General features: G+C 51.6%; 1 protein-coding gene across 3 annotated transcripts; it reads left to right on the forward strand.

Annotated features, from left to right (window-relative positions):
* Positions 1 to 129: 129 nt before the first annotated feature.
* Positions 130 to 17,891, forward strand: PTAFR (platelet activating factor receptor). 3 transcript variants are annotated; one of them, XM_051772277.1, is made up of 3 exons: positions 130 to 140; positions 9,794 to 9,977; positions 14,341 to 17,891. In XM_051772277.1, the coding sequence occupies exon 3, from the start codon at positions 14,399 to 14,401 to the stop codon at positions 15,461 to 15,463; it is 1,065 nt and encodes a 354-aa protein (XP_051628237.1). In that variant the 5' UTR covers positions 130 to 140; positions 9,794 to 9,977; positions 14,341 to 14,398; the 3' UTR covers positions 15,464 to 17,891. The 3 variants fall into 3 exon arrangements, with proteins under 3 accessions (XP_051628237.1, XP_051628236.1, XP_051628234.1); XM_051772276.1 differs by lacking the exon at positions 130 to 140 and adding an exon at positions 5,257 to 5,313; XM_051772274.1 differs by lacking the exon at positions 130 to 140 and having other exon boundaries at positions 9,688 to 9,977.
* The last annotated feature ends 1,288 nt before the right edge of the window (positions 17,892 to 19,179 follow it).

Raw genomic sequence — 19,179 nt, forward strand, 5'->3', positions numbered from 1 at the left:
TGTGTTACACAACAGGTGTCTGCAGGAAGAGCAGTTCCCAGGGAAGGTGGTGCATCCTGATGGGACCAGGACTTGGCTGAACCTGCTGAAGGGGGCTGGTGCTCTCCCCTCACCTTCCTTTCTCTTCCTTTCATGCACTGGTCTGTGTGACCAGATGTAAAATGAAATATCCTTCCCATATAAAATGAAGGTATTTTGGTACTTTATACATTAAATAGCTCTTAACACATCGGAACACAGTTCCTATTTCCTGTATAAACACAGGAATGTAGTTTCTTTACATTACTTGTCCTGTGAGTGTAACCTGCTAAATAGATCCCTTGAGCTGAACCTCGAGGGACAAAACATTGTTAAAGAGTAGCATGTTGGTGATGTTCGGGTGGCACGTGAGCCAAACACTAATAATTAGCAGCAGACTAAGATGGGCTGGCAGGTCTGGGTGACAATGAACTGTGCAGCATCTCTGTTCAGGCACTGAAATTACTTTTTATTGGTGGAACCTGATCCTCCAGTAACTGAGAATGCATTGGTAGGACACAACTTCCTTGTCGAGGCAGCAATTGGCCATGTTTGTTCTGGGGAAAATATCAGTTAGCTTGTGGTGCTGCCTCTCAGATGCAATCTCCTCTGCTCCTTGGCTGTAAGACATGAGTAGTGCTGGGCAGCAGCTCACACCATCAGAGTGGTTCCAAGTGCAGTTTCTCAGTGCCCAGAGGACATGCTGCCCCTCCAACCTGTCTGCCTTTTCTTCCCTGTCAAGGTATTTCTGTTTCAAAGATCTGTCCCCATCACTTTTGTCCCAGGGTCCTTCCCTTTGACCCTGAAACACTAGTCTCTAGCAGCATTTCTTTGCTGATGGTGTGATGTCTTTGCTGCCCTTTCAGATCTTTTCTTTACATTTTTTTCAGGTAGCTCAGGATGGGCCCCGTGAGAACTTGAAACATTTGTAAGACCCATATTAAGCTCTGATTCTGCTTCTCAGAGCTGTGTGTGTTGATGAGAATGTGCCCAGGGCAGTGGCTCACCACTGGCTCTCGAGGGGTGCAGCTGGGACCAGAGTCACAATGTCCAGGTCCATGGGCTTCTGCAGTGGAGTCACTGTTTTCCAGTGGATCTGACTGGTTTGGGACAGCTTGCAACAACACAGTGTCATTCTCAATTTAGCTGTTCCTGTTTCCTTTGCTTCCTGCCCTGCCTATGATATGCTTCTGTGTCTACATATGCAGTTTTTCCTGTCTTATCTACCCAACCAAGTCCTGAGAAGCTTCCCATCTGCCAGGGGGGTCTTGGGCTGCACTGAAGTACCTGGCCCTTCTCTGAGTATTTCTCTGCTCCACTGGGAGGCTAATTCTGATCCTCGTATCCTTTGTAGAAACAAACTGGTCTGAATTGCCTGGGTGAATACGAGTGCACAACGTGGATCTCCACAGATGCCAAGGCAGTGGGACAAATTGAATGGAATGCTGTTTAATTTCAAAAGGTAGAGATGTGTAGAGGGAGGGATCTCTAGGCCTCTGCTCTCCCTGGAGCTGTTTTTGGGTCAGTGGTTCTCACAGACTAAACTATTTGCCCTTGATGTGCAGGACCAGAAAATTCATCTGTGGGAATAAGGAGTAACTTTGTTTTCTTTCAGAAGGAGAAAAGGTATCGGGGAGCTGCAGAAGCACCTTTCAGTAGAGTCTTGGCTTTGATTTCCCATGGAAAAAGCTTCTCCTCTGTGTCCAGTTCGCACAGATGTACATGGGGATCGACTAGAGTCTGGCTTTGTTTTCTGGAAGTCCAGAGGTCACTCCTGAAGCTCTTGGTTTCAATCTGAGGAAGGGAGCTTGTCTTCCCCTCCCTATGCACTTGGCAAGGGTGTGTCTGCTGTTCACTAGTGGGATGGGAAAGGACCTTTGCAAGGTACTTGTTTTCTTGTGTCTGAAGATAGAAAAGGGCAACTGCAAAAGAAACAACTCACATGAGGATAAAGAGGAGGGGGCAGCACCTTCCTGCCTGGTGCTACTGTGCAATTTAGTGATGAGAATGGAGGATCCCCTGAGTGTGTAGACAGGCTGAGGTCTTGATTTCACCGGGTAGTAAAGCCATTCAGTAAAGGCTAGACCAGGTTATGGCCTGAGGGCTTAGCCAGAGATGAAATCTCTTCTTCATAATACATAAATCGGTGTTTTACTTAACGTTTATCTTAGTTTGGCAAACACAGTGATGTGCTCTGAATTTGCCATCAACCCCTTCTCCCTGGGCAGGAACAGCTCGTTCACTGTGTGCTATTTGTATTTCAGGCCTTAGCTAGTTTTGGGGGGATTAACTGCAGCCAGTGAAGTACTGAATAGAGGGACCCAGGTGGGAGAGATCAATGGCTTGTCCTCTCCTTCCAGACGACAGGTTCTTTTGCTAGTCTTTCTCTTAAAACAGCTGAAACTGGAGACAACTATGAGAGGTTGGCCTTTAATGTAGTGTTTCCCTCAGGAGGGCGATGGCAGCATGATATCTACAGAGATGGGCTGCCTTGTCTTCCTTTTCCTCTTGCAAGCTGCAGTGTGAGCCAGACCTCCCCTGCTGGGGCAGCTGAGTCCTACATTCCTAGGGTTCCCTCAACCTGAGGGAACAGCATGAAGTTGTATCAGGGGAGGTTTAGGGATCTCAGGGAAAGGTTCTTCCCTCAGAGGGTGGTTGGGCACTGAACAGGCTCCCCAGGGCAGTGGTCATGGCCCCAAGGCTGCCAGAGCTCCAGGAGGGTTTGGACAATGATCTCAGGCATATGGGGGGATTGTTGGGGTGTCTGTGCAGGGCCAGGAGTTGGACTTTGATGATCCTTGTGGGTCTATTCCAACTCAGGACATTCTGTTATTCTACAACTCACTAGAAGAAAAGGGGCATTGTCCCATGTTGTCCCCCAGCACAGCGTGCCTGGCCTGGGGCACCCCCCCTATGTGGGTCTGCACTGCCTGGATTGGAAACCTCCCCTGCTTTGTTTTCCAGAACTCTTGGCAGTGCATCTCCTGCTGCTGGGGCTCCCCTGCCTTCCCTACCTGGTTAGCTCCTTGTGCTCCTTGGCAGGTGCAGCTCTCACAGCCCTGGCTTTGTGTTGTGAACAGAAGGGGCAGATGTTTGAGGGTGCAGCTTCTCTTGACCCCGATGTCAGCGCTGCAGCGAGCACCGTGCACGCTTTGCTCTGGGATGTAGCTGAGCTGCCTGACACTGCTGAGGCTCAGCAGCCTTCCTATGAGGAAGCCTCTCTGTCATACCAGCTGGAGGGCTTTGGACTCAGGGGATGAGAATGGGCACATGCCTTGGGGCAATTAGGTCTTTGTAGCAGGAGATCTCTGCTGCAGCCCACTCAGAGCCATTCAAATGGGCCTCTCTGGCTGCCTGCTGCATTCACATTCCCTTTCTGGGATATTCAGTTGTCTGGCAGCAGTAAGGACACTCTGGGCACTCTTGTAACAGTTTGTTCTGGGTGGAAGAGTTGGAGCAGTGTGTTTTGTTTCCATGAAGAGCACCTGTAAAGGAAAATAACACTGGCACATGTGCCAGTGTGATTGTTGCAGTTCAGATCACAGAACTTGAGTGTTTTGGGGAAGGACATCTGTAGGTCTTTAATTTGATCTTGCGTTTGAGGTGGGGTTGTCACTAATGGTAGGTGAGATCTGGGGTTTTATATGGGCAAGCATAAGGATGAGACCCCCCCCTCCTTCCTGGGTTCCCATCCCAGGGATGAACACCCCTTGTAGCGAAAATATTTCACTGACATTCATCCTGACTGTCCCTCACCCAGTTTGTGGCTGTTGCCCGTTGTCACACCATTTGTCACTACTGAGAAGAGTTCATGTCTGTCCTCTGCAATTTCCCTTACAGCAGCTGCAGGCAGTGATCAGATGGTCCCTCTGCCTCTGGGCTGTTCCAGCCCAGCTCCCTCAGTAGGATGTGCCCCAAGCTCAGACTGTGGTGCCAGCTCTCTGCTTCTCCAAATTCTCCACATCCCTTTTGTGCTGCCCTCGCTGTTCCAGGTGCAGTGTCACCAGTCTGACACAGAGGGGACATGAACTGCCCTCGTTCTCTGGCTGTGCACCTGGCAGAGCCTGGCTGCCTTAATCACAACCTGGCTGGCAGCCTCCTCATTGGGAAAGGCCATACTGGTGCAGTTTGGTTGACTGGGAAGCTGGGGTGCTTCCTGCAGCTCTGCATACTCCAGCTGGGTGCCTGCCAGCCTTACTGGGGGGCTCCAGGGTGTGCAGACAGCCAGTTCCTTCTGACAGCGGTGCTGGTGCCTGCTACATGTGGGTTCTGGCTGTCTGGCCCTTCAGGACTGTCTCAGAACCCTCACACTTCCTTTCCTGCTATAACCAGAGCCAACTCTTACCAACTCTTACCAGCAAAGAAACCCCAACAGCATTTCCTTGTTAGATAACCCGTGGGGACTAAAGGGAGCAGACAGAAACATGTTGTTTCTTGTTATAACACACGTGACTCAAGCGGATGTTGTGCCCATGCCCTGAGCAATGCCAGTGCCACACAACATGTCTGGGGAAACCCCACCTGGACCCTGAGCAGAGCAGTGCCAGCAGCAGCTGGAGGGAGTGGATCCCCCACAGGTCTGACCACCCTTTCTTCCCAGGCTGAAGGAGCACAAGGACCGAGGGGGGTTTATAGTGCTGCAGAAGGGGCACAGGAATGAGCTGCCACAACCTGGAGTCTCTTCTGGCTCATGTTTTCATATGGGGGCTCCCACAGCAGAGCAGTCCTGTCCTGGCTCTTTGCCTGCTGAGTCTCCACCTCCCATGGAAGCTTTGGAACAAGCACTCACTTTGCTGGCTCCTGGCCCCAGGATCTGGAAGGAAATGAGGAGCCCAGAGGATGGACCCGCTGAGGGTGCTGGCCCCCCTTGCTGAACCCCAGCCATCTCTGTGCCCCTGGCCCAGCTGAGGAGTGACCCTGCCCGGGAGCTGCTCCAGGGCTGGGCTATCCCACCTCAGGCCTGTGAGACACCAGGTGACACAGGAGTGTGACAAGCCCCTGGCCAGGATGGAGCCTCCGCCACTGTGTTCCTTTTGTCCCCTGCCCAAGGAAGGGCCACAGGAGCTGGTGTCAAGCTCCAGGGCGCAGCCAGGGCACAGCTAAGCCCGTCACAAGTGCCAAGAGGGAAGTGAGTCACTCACCTGGGAGCAAGCACAGCACTCTCCTTCCCGTCCAAGCCTCTTCCTGAGCAGGAACACACTGACAGCTCGGCCTTGCTGGTGTCTCTACTTGCAGCAGGGACCTGGTGGGCTGGGGTCTCCAACTGGGCTGGGAGAGGTGCTCTGTGACCCCAAGGTAAGGCACTCCTTTCCTTTCTGCTTGCTCTCTCAGGCCTTCTCCATCCCTGCTCCACAGGCTCCTTCTGTGGCTGGGTAGCTGAAAACAGGCTGGCTCCACGTCCCCCATGGATCGCTGAGCCATGGCATCTCAGACAGCTCCAGGGGCTTCAGAGCCTCCTCATCCTCCCGATCTGGGTGTGGGAAGACACTCCTTGTTCCCATGCCCAGCAAGCAGAGGTGAGGTGCATCACAATGGCATGAGTCAGGTGTGTGCTGCTGGTGCTTTTGGGGCTATGGGGAGGGGAATTGCCCTCATCTGGGTCCTGTCCACCCCTGGGTGGCAACAACAGCCTTGGCTTTGCTTGGACGCTTGAAGTGAGGTGAGGAGCCCTGCCTGGACCTTCCTCCTGAGAGGAGGAGGAGACAATGCTCAGAGCCTCTTGAGCAGACCAGGTCCTCATCCTGCTGGGTGGGGGACAGGGCTGGCAGCCGTGGCAGGAGGCGTCTCCTGCAGCCAGGAGCAGTGTCCCAGCTGTGGCAGCTCAGCCAGGGCACGGCTTTCACCTCCAGCAGAACTGTGACAGCCTGGGGCTGCAGCACACAAATCCCAACGTGGTGGCCTGTGAGCTCACCCCTCTGCTCAGTGCGGCAGGGCTGGGCTTGGGAACCAAAACCAGCTGGAGGATGCCCTGCTCCCAGCAGTGACATTCCCTGCCAGTCCAGGCAATCCCAGTGGCACAGCCAGTGGCAGAAGCCATGCCCTGCCTTGGCAGTGTCAGAGGGCTCCCAGGGAGTGCTGCTGAGTGGCTCCCCCCAGGAGGGGCTTCTGGCCAATGGGTTGTTGTGCTTCCCAGCTAAGCAAGCCCAGCTCTGGGGCACATGCCTGCAGGGTTGGTGACAAGGTGGGGACACGCTCTGCTCTGCTCTGAAATGCTCATGACAGAGGAAGCACAGAGTTTATTTAGTATTTCTTTCCTGCAACAAGCAAAAGGAAATTTTGCAGAGGGTGTGAAGTGAGTGGTGGGAACTCACAGACAGTTATGCTCAGCACCAGCTCAGCAGCTGCTATGGCTCCAAAGGAACTTTATGCTCTTTCAGAGACCTATCCTGACACTCAAGAACACGTGCTGGGGAGTGGGACCAGCAGGGACCAGGCTCATCTGTGTGCTGGTCCTGCCCCACACAGCTCTGAGCTTGGTGGCAGCAGCTGGTGCTGTCACAAGCTCCATGTTGGTATTTCATCTTGTCCTCATTCGCTCCTTGTGTCACCACCAGGGCAGTCACAGACCCATCAGCTGAGCTGCTGCTCCTGCATTTGCACTCCTTGGAGAGCTCTTCTCCACTAACACAGCATGGCTTGTTCTTGGGAAGCAAGATCTGGATATTTGCTTATAATACTGTATTTTCAAAACCAAGAGAGTTTCTGATCCCTGCAAAATTACACGTGGTATCCAAAGCAAATATTTTCCTAATGAGCTCCATCTAAGATGGAAACAACCCCAAGGACACATGCCAGAGGCAGGCAGTGTGTACAGGGAGGCAGTGGGCATCTACCATGGCAGAGCGCTGCCATGAGAGTGCTGCTGGGTGCCAGACCCATGGGTAACAGCCACTGCCCACCAGCCAGCCTGCATGGAGTTATCCCAGGACAGTGGCGTTTGGAACAGCTGCTCCAGGATCCAGCATCCCGGTACAACAATCTGGAGGACCATCAGTGCTCCTTAGCAGCACCTATGGGAATCAGTTAGAGAAGCTTATTTATTTTTTATTAAGTTGCAAGTTGGCTTGATGAAAGTGAAGGCATATTCAAGATTTTTTTTCTTAACTCAACCTTGCATGGCCATCAGAGCTGACAGCCAGTGTGTGCATCTCCTGAGCTGGAAGAGCAGGAAATAGCGGCAGGCCCAGGGCAGTGAGGCTGCCAGGAGTGCTGAATGAGCCTCTACTAGCAAAATGCATCTTAATTTTGGATTCAAAGTTACACTCTCGGAAATGGGCAGCAGTGCCAGGAGAGCAGGGGAAGAGGGTCCCCAGGTGGGAAGGGAGCAAAAGGGAAGAGCTGGCTTTGGGCACTATGGGGGCAATGGGACCTGTCCGTGCAGAACGGGCACGCTACAGGGCTGAGCAGAGGAAGGATGAAGATTTCTGAGGGCTCATCCTCAGCCCAAAAGCCTCCAGGTTTTCATTTCCTCTAAGGGCTGGTCTGTGGCAGGACAGCAAGCCAAGCTTTGTTTGATTGTTGCTACAGCCCCTGTAAGCACTCATCTTGCCTCCAGACTTCACTGGCTGCTCTACCCAGAGACATGAGCTGGCTGCCAGCCAAGCTCCTTAGCATGCCCTTGTTTGGTTTTTAATTTAAGCTTCCAGAAGGAGCCTTAAGGGCACAGCTGGGGCTCCGCCTTGTCCATGAAGGGTCAGGCTCCTCTGTCCATCCTTAGAGCAGCTGGAGGGAAGGAGGGAGGATGGCAGGTGGCAGAGGGGAGGAGCCAGGCTGCCTGCAACCTCGGTTCCAGCAAAACTCTGAAGCATCACTGCAGGAGCCTCAGCTCACCCTTCAGCTCACCCTGACATGACCTGACAGAGACAGAGCCTGGCTGTCCCCTGCTCCACATGCCAGCCCCTCATGCAGCCCACCCTGCTGTGGCAGGGCAGAGCTGGGGTTCCCATCCCATGCTGTTGCTACAGGGCTCTCTTGCACTTGGGGGGGTTTGGGTCCCACTCTGCTCAGGGGGCTTCCAAGTCCCTTGGCCACCCCATGCTGTTATTGTAGGGGACAAGGGTGACTCCACAGCAGCTCAGGCATGTCCAGCTGTGGTGCCAGCTGTGATGTCCATGGACATCTGGTTGTTTTGGAGGTCTCCCTGAGCAGACTCCGGAGCAGCAGGACCCGCAGCAATTTGCAGAGCACTTGCACATGTCCTGCCCATCTGGAGCTCACCTGGGGCTGCTGGGGGCTGCCAAGCCCCTGGGTGCACGCCTGGCTCTGGCCCCCCTGGGGCACTGTGCTGAAGGGCACGCTGGGTGTTTCCTTCTGTAGTGGCTCTGGGAAAGACCACCTTCACCCTCTAGAGAAGAGCCAAGGAAGAGCTGATCCAGACAAAGAAGCCCAGACTGGTGCTGGGGCTTTGGCTGCCCCTGGTTGGGGACATTCAGGCACCAGCAATGGATGGTGGGTGGGTTCTGGCAGGGTGCCAGCTGCCCCAGTGCTGTGCAGCCCATCACCTTGGGATGCCTGAGGCCAGTGAGCCAAAAGCCAGTGCAGAGCAGTGCTGCTGCTGTCCATCTTGGCCCCTCTGTTGGTGCCCCATCTCTTCTGCTGATGAGGAGGTTGCCTATCCCAGCTTGGAACCAGGCGTCACTAGCCCAATGACAAAAGTGTGACATGAAGTCACAGAGTCTGTGCAAGCTCCTGGCTCTTGGAGAAGTTTGGCTGGTGTCCTCACTGCTGTGGCTTAGGGCACACAACGCTCAGCCTATCCCTGTGGCTCCCAGGAGACCCACACCACAGGGGTCTTTGGTGTCCTCCCAGCATGGACATGGCCAGGGCCTTCTGTGGGATGTTTGCCATAGCTGGTGTTTCCTGAGAAGAGCCAGGGGAGCTCTTCCCAACCTTCCCAGAGGAGCTCCTGTGTGGACTGGCCTCTTCTGCCTCTGCTTGGGCCCGTGCCCTTCCTCAGCAGCCTTGTGGCAGACTCGGACACCCCTTCGTGCTGGTGATGGACTCTGTGGCTCTGTTGGGGTGTCTTCCACAGCGACCCCGGGCACCAGAGTCTGGGCTCTGGTTCCTGTGGGTGTGTCAGGTGTGAGGTTTTTGCTCTGAGCTCACATCTGTGCCGTGTGCAGGTACAAGAGCACTGTCTGCCTGAAGGGCAGGTTAACCATCCCCATGGGAGCTACAGCCTGGGATTTATGGATTGGCTGGGACACAGGTGCAGCTTTGCTTGTCACTGGTGCACCCTGAGCACCCCACCAACAGCACCTCCATGCTGAGTGAGCTCCAGGTTGCTACATGTAATGGTGACCATGATGCAAGTGTATGGGAAAGATGAGGATCTGCCCTGCTGTGGTGTCCCAGTGTCTGCTGAAAGCCCCTGAGATAAAAGGAGGCTTGTGATGGCTGAAGTCCCTGGGTCTGAGTAGCCCCAACACAATTGTGATGGAGACTGCTGGGAAATGAGTCTGTCCATGGGATACATGAGTCTCCTTTCTCTTCCTTTCCCGGAAGTTATTAAGTGAAAGCTCTTCTGGCATTCATCTTTTTGGAAGGAAGACGCTCAAATGCTGCCTAATCCCAAATCTAACCAGGGACACAGAGTAGATTCCTATTCTGCCTTTAGAGGAAAATCACAACTTTGCCCTCTTTCATAACCAGAGATACTCTAAGGAAAAAGCCTTAAGGACTCTCCAGACCTTTGCTGTGGTTTGTTGCCTTTCCTCTACAGTTATTTTATTTCTCATTTCCTTTGAGCTGATGTCACACATTTCCTCTTCTCTAGTGACTCTGCAGTCATGCTGCAGTTGCTCCCATTCCGGTGTCCTGTTCTTGAGAGCTGCCTGTGTGGTGACTGTCCAGCCCCAGGGCAGGGAAAATAACCCCTGGGAGACGGAACATCCTCAGTGAAACACCCACCGCTACTCAGGCTGCAGATGGACATATTGTGCTGAATCTTTTCAACCGTGGTAAGCAGAAAATATACTTTATTAGTATTATTCCTCTTGGGATATATTTTATTAGTACTATTCCTCTTGGGATATACTTTTGCTGATGGCATAGCTTGCTTGCAGCCATGAGCCAGTCAATCCTTACTGGGAGAGCATGGTCCATGGGAGTGTCTGTAGACTGGGAGCAGGGCCGGCAGTTGCCCCAGCCACGCTCTGCTGTGCAGCTGGTTCCTTCCATCTCCAGTCCTGCATCAGTGGAGCTGATGGTACAGCCCACCTGGGGTTACTGGCTGGTGTACTGTGGGCAAGGCAGTGGCTTGGGCTGGAGGTGTCAGGGGCTTTGACCATGGGGCAGCAGAGGACACGAGCCACAGCCTGTACCCTGCCCGTGGTGCCTGCTCACCCTTCCCCTGGCACGGAGGGTACCAATGTGCTTCAGAGAAAGGGAACTGCTTCAACAGGATAGGCTGAGTGAGAGCCCCTGCACAGTGTTCCAGAGCTCAGGACATTCACAGGTATGTGGAAGACATGAGCTCAGGTTCCTCAGCCCGAAGAGGGAAGTGGGCATTGAGTAAATTTGGTGGGGAATGATGCCATGTTCCCTTCTAGCTGTGCTTGGTACAACACCTCGCTTGGATTATGAGAAGGGAAGAACACCTCTCTTGTGATTCCCCGGCATTGGCACAGCACAGCCTGCTAATGCAAAGACAGATGAGCTCTACCAGATGCTACTGGGGCCAGATGGCAGTGCCATCTCCCACAGACCACCTTTGCCAAAGATTTCAGCAGACTGGAAGCAGTCACAGAGCATGTCATCACACTCACCTCTCCAGGTCAGAGTGCAGCCCTGTGGCTCAAGCCCACCTTCAATGCAGGGCTGTGCCATGGAGGGAACGTGCAGGTTCACTCTCCCTTCCACCCTGTCTACTAAACCTGGCAGCTGGTGGGCAGCCTGGAGACCCCACCAGTAAAGTTCACCAGAGTTCCTGGGCAAAGTTTGGAGGCTGCCCTGCCATTGTGCAACACCAGAAATGGGTGGGTGGGTAGTGCCCTGGGGCACTGTCTGAAGGGACTTTGTGAACAGCAGCCGTGCCCACCTATTAGATGTGAACACTCCTCTCCTCCTCATGAATCCTGCTAGAGAGAAGCATGGGGGTTTTCCCCACTTCTTCTATACTCAGGTCTGGTGCCACCGCAATAGGGCACCTTCCTCTGCAAAGATCCCACCCCAAAGCACCAGAACTATTCTGCTGATGTTGCAGATAGTCACAGCAGTGGGTTTATGATGCAGATTTGGAAAAAAAAAAAAGGAGTTCTCTAATGATCTTAGATAATTAGGACTTCTTGGAGTTTTTTTCTAATGTCAGACTAGCATAGCAAACATAACACTCCCCACTAGTTTCTCTTGCCCCTGCACAGTCTCACTGCTTCCCTCAATGTCCATATTTGCCCGGTGCCCTCTTGAGCTGAGATACAAATCCTCCCACCTGGTACATGCCCTCATTGGACCTGGTGCCTCAGAGGGTGGCAGAGCTGGACTGAGACACAGACATTGATGCAAGGCCTTGTTGTGACAATTAGCACTTCTCATGCATAGATAAGGGTGTGCAAAATGATCCCTAAGATGACCAGAGGACTTGCCTTGTGTCCTGCATGAACCCAAGGAGAACACTGTGGGCCTCTGCCTGCTCTGGATCCCCTCCACAGGGCAGCAGTGAGTGACATGTTACTCCCCAGGGATGTGCCAGACTGCGAACACCCTCAGGTGTCACAGCCCAGACCATCCTCCTGGCCACCACCACCTGAATCATCTACTGCCCTTTAGAGAGCAGAGGGTTCTCAGCAGGGTGGCAGAGATTGAGGTGAACAAGGACAAATACATGAGTCACCTGAGGCCAACTACCAGTATGGCCATGGCTGCTTGCCAATTCCCATGGACCATGGCTGGAAGATTGAGTTTAGGACACTCAGCCCCCAGTGCTGCCCAGCATGCAGCCGTCTGGGAAGGTCCAAGCCTGTAGTTGTCACATCCTTAGGGGACTTGTGAGGAGTGAAGAGGGACAGACCCCTCAGGAAGATGACTGCTGCCTTCCTGTCCTAACGCCTGGAGAGCAGTACCAAGCGCTTGCAGTTTTCTGGAGAAAGGGAGAGCGAGCTTGAGCTTCAACTGACTTCCCCATTTTCAGTGGAAAATTGCAAAAGTCCAAATGTGTAAATGAGGAACAACAGCACATGAGCATACAGGGGGACTTTGCCCACAGAGGGTGGGATGGGAGTTCCGGGCACTGTCTGCTGCTGGGGAGGATCCACGAAGTTCTGAGACAGGAGGGTGCCTGTTCAGGAGCAGCAAGTCTTTGGAGAAAAGCCTGTTGTCCATGGGGCTGGTGGAGTTGAGGCAAGCCCAGTCCAATGAGCAGCACCCAGTACTCCCAGCATAAGTCACACCAGTTTAGGCTTTGTGACTGGTGGTAGAGTTTACTCACTCTCAAGGAAAACCGCCATGTTCTGCAAATTTGGTTAGAACCCCAGCAGATTCAGCCCCAGCCTCACTGGGTGTCTCCCACTGCTCTCCCTGCAGTGGCCACTTGTCTTGCCATGAAGGGACAGAGAGAGAAAAACAAGCAGATCTGCAGGATCCTGTCATGGAGAGTCGAGCACCTGCTCAGCATCACACAGGGTGCTGGAGTCAGGAACAGGTTGTGTGTCCTCTAGATGGAAAAGCAGCAGGTTGAAGTATACAAGGGATTAGATGGGATTCATGTAAAACTGATACAGGAACATGTACAGTAGTGAAGGTCCCTTCCAACTCAGCATGTTCTGTGATTCTGTAATTTCGTGACTGAGGATGCAGAAATTTGATACAGCATCATAGAATCACAGAACAGTTTGATTTGGAAGGGACCTTAAAGCTCATCTCATTCCACCCCCGCCGTGGGCAGGGACACCTTCCACTAGACCAGATTGCTCCAAGGCCCGTCCAACCTGGCCTTGGACACTTCCAGGGATGGACTGACTGATGTGCCCAAACTGTAGGCAAGATGTGAAGAAATCGCCACTGAGATGGGGACTAGTAATATCAAAATCCTGAAAGTGTCTCTTTAGGGACAGTGTTTGCCAGCAGCCTTACATGGAAGCGCAGAATTGCTGCTGCTGCCCCTGGCATCTGATGAAGAAACAGGACCGGGGAAGGGAGCCAGGTTTGATGACAACTTGAATTCAAAATGATGATAGAAAACAGCCAAGATTTCAAGTGTGATATCTTAAGGTTAGAATTGACAATGTACCGCAAAACATACCTGTTAGGATCAGGGACTCATCTTTTACATCATTCACTGACTACAACAACTGAGAGGTCTGGTGGCCTATGAAGGGGATGTTGGGTGCCTGCAGTGCCTGAAGCTGAGGAAAGAAACAAGTGTGAGCAGGAAAACGTCAGAAAACAACAAACAGGGGGACTGGAAACTGCCCTACACCCAGCATGTTTGCTGAGGACACAGAGCTGGGACGAGTGGGCAGCCCTGGGCTGCCATTTAGCCAGACCTGGGCAGGCTGGAGAGGAACCTAACGAAGTTCAGCAGTGGCAAGTGCAGGGTCCTGTACTTGGGGAGGAATAACCCCATGTAACAGTACCTGCTGGGGATGATCTGCTGGACAGCAGCTCTGAGAGAAAGACCTGGGGGTCCTGGTGGACTCCCAGGAGCCAGCAGTGTGCCTCATGGCCAGGAAGGCCAATGATGTCCTGGGGTGCATGAGGAAGAGTGTAGCCAGCGGGTTGAGGGCTGCCCTCTAGTCAGCCCTGGTGAGGCCACATCTGGAGTGCTGTGTCCTGCTCTGGGGCAACCTGCTTTAGCAGGGGTTGGACCAGATGAACTCCAGAGGTCTTTTCCAACTCTAACTATTCTGGGATTCTATGAGACATTTTTACCAGATATTGTTTCATGTCTGAAATTTCTAGTTTAAAATAAACAAGCTAAAAAGTATCAAGAACCATGGCAGGGCGGAGGGGAGGTGTGGGGAGAATGGGACACAGGGATAGGATGAGTCACAGAAAACGTTTGACTATAGTAAAAGATTAAGAAGCTTGAGACAAAACAGAGTAACAGATGATTTGATCTAAGAACTCATGCAAAAAAGTCTTTTGAGATTAGAGGTGAGGGATCTGAGATCTCACTGCAGCAAACAATGCTGGATGAAGACACAGAGGCTCATATGGTGTAGAAATGGGATAAAAGACAGGACCAAGTGGACAGGACAGGTGTCTGTGGCTGGAACCAAGGCATCAGCAGAACTCCTGTGGTCATAGACAACTTAAAATTGAAGATAGGGGTTTGCTTAGCAATGATGCCAAACAATCAATTTGTTTTATGCCTTCTATTTTTAGGTAAGAAGGAAAGCTATAGCAGGAAACTGTGCTTCAGACGTACCCACTCAGCACCGCAATGTCTGGAAAGGGCAAAGATGGTGTGGAAGGCAGCGCTGATTCCTTCATTTTGTGCCACATAGACTCTGAGTTTCGCTACAACCTCTTCACTGTTTTCTACAGCATCATTTTCATTCTGGGCTTTGTTGCCAACTGCTACGTTCTCTGGATTTTCAGCCATATTTACCCTACCAAGAAACTCAATGAAATCAAGATATTCATGATAAACCTGACAGTAGCTGACTTGCTTTTCTTGGTTACGATGCCAATGTGGATTGTTTACTACCACCACCGTGGAGACTGGATCATGCCTGAGTTCCTCTGTAATGTGGCTGGCTGTTTATTTTTTGTTAACACTTACTCTTCTGTTGCCTTTCTGATGGTCATCACATACAATCGTTACCAAGCTGTGACTAATCCTATTAAAGCTTCCCAGCTGACCACACAGAGAAGGGGTATCTACCTATCAGCAGCTATCTGGATCATAATAGTGGGCAGCTCTTTGTATTACCTTTTTGACAATAATACTAATCAAGAGGAGATCAACTCGAAGAATTTCACCCGGTGCTTTGAGCGCTATGACACTTCCACTGGGGTTTCGGCTGTTCTCGCAATTCACGTCATCATCTGCGTCCTCTTCTATATCATTTTCCTTTTTATACTGGGCTGGAACATTGTCATTATCAGGACCCTGTTCTCCAAGTCGGTGCATCCACGGAAGAGCGCTCATGTCAAGCAAAGGGCCCTCTGGATGGTGTGCACAGTGCTGGCTGTGTTCATCATAAGCTTTGTGCCCCATCACATCGTGGACCTGCCCTGGACCCTGACTGTTCTGGAGCAGTGGAAGAAGGAAAACTGTCAGCTGCGCCAACAGCTCAATGATGCTCACCAGGTGACTTTGTGCCTCTTGAGTACAAACTGTGTGTTGGATCCGATCATCTACTGCTTCCTCACCAAGAAGTTCCAGAAGCATCTTTCAGAAAACCTGAAAAGCATGAAAGGGAGTCGCAAGTGCTCCAGACAAACCACAGACACGGTGATTGAGGGCACCATTCACCAAGAGGATGCCATTAGGATCTGTTAGAACCACTAAGCCCATTCTGATTGCAGATGGAGAGGTGTGAATTGATCACTCATCTTTTCTCAGAAAGAGGCATCAAGGGACAAAACAAAAGATCAGGATTTTACATATTTTTTTTTCCCATTAGACTGAAGAATGGATGCTCATTTCTTCTATACACACACAATTGGTAGAACTGGAACCTGTGGTTATCTGGCAGGAAAGCACCTTCTGTCTGGGCTGGTGTTCTCATGGGTGCTGACAACAGCACAATCAATCTGCTTTTACATAAAAGAAACGTGTCACTGAGCTCTGCAGTGAGCAGCTAGAAGTCAAGTGCACCAGAATTATCCATTGTCCAGACAGAACCGTCCCTGCTCTTCTGCCTGCCCAGCCCTCACAATGGATCCAGTATTAGAGCTGTAAGGGACTTCTAAAAGACCTGGAAGAACAGGCTGAGCTGTGAGTGTCATTGGGTGACTTTTCTAAGCAGCTTACGTGGTCCTATGAAGAGAGTCTGAGCTGAAGAAGCTCTTGAGTGGCTGGAAGAGACTAGTCCATGGAGTTCCTCAAATGCTGTCAGAGGAAATCTGCACCTCTGATCCCTTCTTACCAACTCACATGGTCTGCTGGGATCCAAACTTTAGAGATGTCTGGGAGTAGCTATTATGAACCTTTGCTTCCAGATCTTGAGTCAGTCAAGTTGGGAAGGAAAGGAAGAGAAATTGGCAGTGCCTCAACACCCCCCCCTCAGATCAGCATTAGTGCCAAAGGGCACTATGGTCTGCCCTGGCTTCTTGTGTGACAGCAGAACTGGCCAACCAATGGTCTCGTGCACTCAGTTTACTAATTCCTGACTGACTGCAGTGTCTGTGGACACACAGTCTAGCTTAGGAGACTCCAAATAACCAAAGGTTACTGTCAGCATGGGCATTACGATAAGGAAAAAAAATCTTAAAATGCATTAGTATCTTTGTGCTTATTTATTTAAGTTAGGGTTGTAGCCATTACATTATTCCTTCCCCCAGCCCTTCCAGTTCTGCTGCAAAGAAATGAAGCTGGCTAGTTCTTGATTTCCTACAGCAAGTGAGGTTTTACATCAGGTCATGGCCACTTTCTGAGTAAATCAGTGCTGGGCAGTGGTACAGGACACTTGACAGACACATAATTCACAGGCTCCAACAGCACTGGAGACCCCTCACGCAGGGCTGGCTGCAGTCCATTGGGGCCCAGGGCAAAGTGGTTTTCCACGAGTGCTGAGTTCTGTTACCAGTCATGAGACACTTGGGATTCCTTTTCTGACCCAAATTGCTCAATCCAGCACAGGAAATTGGGCAGGGAAGGGAACTTACTTGTTTTCACAACAGTTTTTGGTTCCCTAAACTACCCAGTCTCTTGATGACAGGAAGGGTGTATCTGACCTGTGACACCAATTATTCCTCTGCTTGACAGTGGCCTTCCCACACCCACTCGAGCACGGCGAAGGTAAGCTCAAGCCTTTCCAAAGACAGGACCAACACTGTACTGCTTTGCTTTTATTCAGTGGAGATATGGGTCCTTCAGTCGTATCCTTTGGAGCTTCTCAGGCAGATTTTGTCCTTTCTTGTGTGAATGAGCAAAAGAACTAATATGTTTATTTTTCTAAGGCCATTGCCAGGGACACCCCTGCATTCCAGGCCCAGTGCCAGACAAAGGAAAGAGTCTGATCACAATGAGAATGCATCTCCCTCCTAGTCCTGGGCTCTGCTCCCGTAATGGCCACCCATAACAAACAACTGCCAGCACCTTGTCCTGTCCCTCAACAACGTTCAGAGATGTGCCCTGAATCTGCAGAGCCAGAGAACACAGCAAGGAAGCAACTTTTGTAATTTAAAAGCCTAAGTCTGACTTGCTGGAGGAATCTGCCTCTGTTTCTGCCTTGCTCTGTTGGCACGTTCTGGCTGAGGAGCTCTGCTGGTGTCAGATGAGGAGACCTCTCCATTGTCCCCCTTGGTCCCTATGCCATAGTGGAGCTCTCATTTCACAGACCCTAAAGCACTGAACCGATGGAATTGCCACTCTTGGAGGAAATGGAAAGGAATTTTACGTGGAGAGCTGGCAAATGTACGATCTTCTTTGGATTCCTGGAAAGTTCGCAGCAGAATTTACAGTTTAGCTCCTCACTGTGGGTATCCATGGGCTTTATTTCACGCCAGGGCAGCATGGGCTCAGGGAACCAATGTAGACTTGCATCTAAGGAAAAGGGTAAATGGAGGGAAAAGCCCAGAGGTCACTTCAGGAGGAGATGTTGTAGTAATGAATCAGTAACAATGTGCTTCTAAAAACCAGGCTGAGCTGCTACTTCTGTTCCTGGAATTACTTTCATGATTCTACCGCAATGTTGCATTACTCTGCTCTACTTTGCAATTAAATGGATCCTCAAAAGTTCTTTTAAATAAAGTGTGTTCCTCAAGTGTTTTGCCCTTTAACTTTTTCCCACCTTCTCATCTTTCTGTATTTATACTTGAGGTAAAAGCCTTGGTACCACACCGACACAGCTTCAATGTGCCATTTTTTGTGGTTTTTTTTTAAAATCACCATATGAACTCTTGGGAGAGGTGAAATTAAAGGCTCAGCAAGTTTTTACCTGCTAAAAGGGAGAAGAAATTATTTCGGAGAGGAAACAACTTCTGAAAAACCTGCTAGAGCTCTTCAAAATGAAACCAGACAAAACCCCCTGAACGCTCTGACCTGCACATGAGAAATTTATAGACACACCCCATCGTGTGGCAGTGATGTGACAAACTATTTTTATGTGTTGGGCTTGCACGGCCAGGTTGTGGTAAGGAGGGAGGTGGGGGGGAGGCTGCTGGGGTGGCTTCTGTAAGAAGCTGCCAGACGCTTTCACTGTGTCCAATGAGGCCAAAGTCATCTGGCTCCAAGGTGAAACCCGCTGCTGGCCCACACTGAGCCCATCAGTGATGGTGGGAGCAGCCATAATAAGAAGGAAAAACAGTTATTAATTAATAGTTGATAATGAAGAAGGAACAACAGTTCTTGCACAGAAGCAATTGGCAGTCAGAGTAAAGAGGAGTGAGAGTGTGTGAGAAACAGCCCTCCAGAGCCCAGCGCCAGCGGGGAAGGAGGTGCTTCATGTGCTGGGTCTGAGGTTCCCCCGCAGCCCGCGGTGCAGAGCGCGGTGAGGCAGCTGTGCCCCTGCAGCCCATGGAGGTCAGTGGGGGTGCAGAGATCCCCCCGCAGCCCGGGAGGAGCCCCACGGAGCAGGGGATGCCCAAAGGAAGCTGTGACAACGCCGGAGCAGGTTCGCTGGCAGGACTTGAGGCGCCGTGGAGGACCCAGACTGGAGCTCCTGTTCCTGAAGGACTGAGCCCGTGGAAGGACCCGCGCTGGGGAGGGGACAGTGTGAGGAGTCCTGTCCCGGAGCGGGAGGAGCGGCGGGGACAGCGTGTGACGGACTGACCCTGCACCGCCTGGGGCAGGAAGGAGAGAATCGGGAATACAGCTGAGTCCAGGAGGCAGGGAGATGTTTTAGGATTTGGTTTAATTTCTCATTACCCTACTCTCGATTTCTCTGGCGATAAATTAAACCGATTCCCCCAGCCGGGACTTGTTGGCCCGTGCCGGGTGAGGGATCTCTCCTGCCCTGCTCTCGCCTCACGAGCCTTTCGTTCTGTTTTCTTTCTCCTGCCCAGCCGAGGAAGGCGGTGATGGAGCGGCTTCGGGAGTACCCGGACGGGATG

This window comes from Manacus candei, unplaced genomic scaffold, assembly GCF_025592945.1.
Source record: "Manacus candei isolate 608988 ecotype Guabito, Panama unplaced genomic scaffold, ASM2559294v1 h1tg000151l, whole genome shotgun sequence".
Taxonomy (NCBI): Eukaryota; Metazoa; Chordata; class Aves; order Passeriformes; family Pipridae; genus Manacus; species Manacus candei.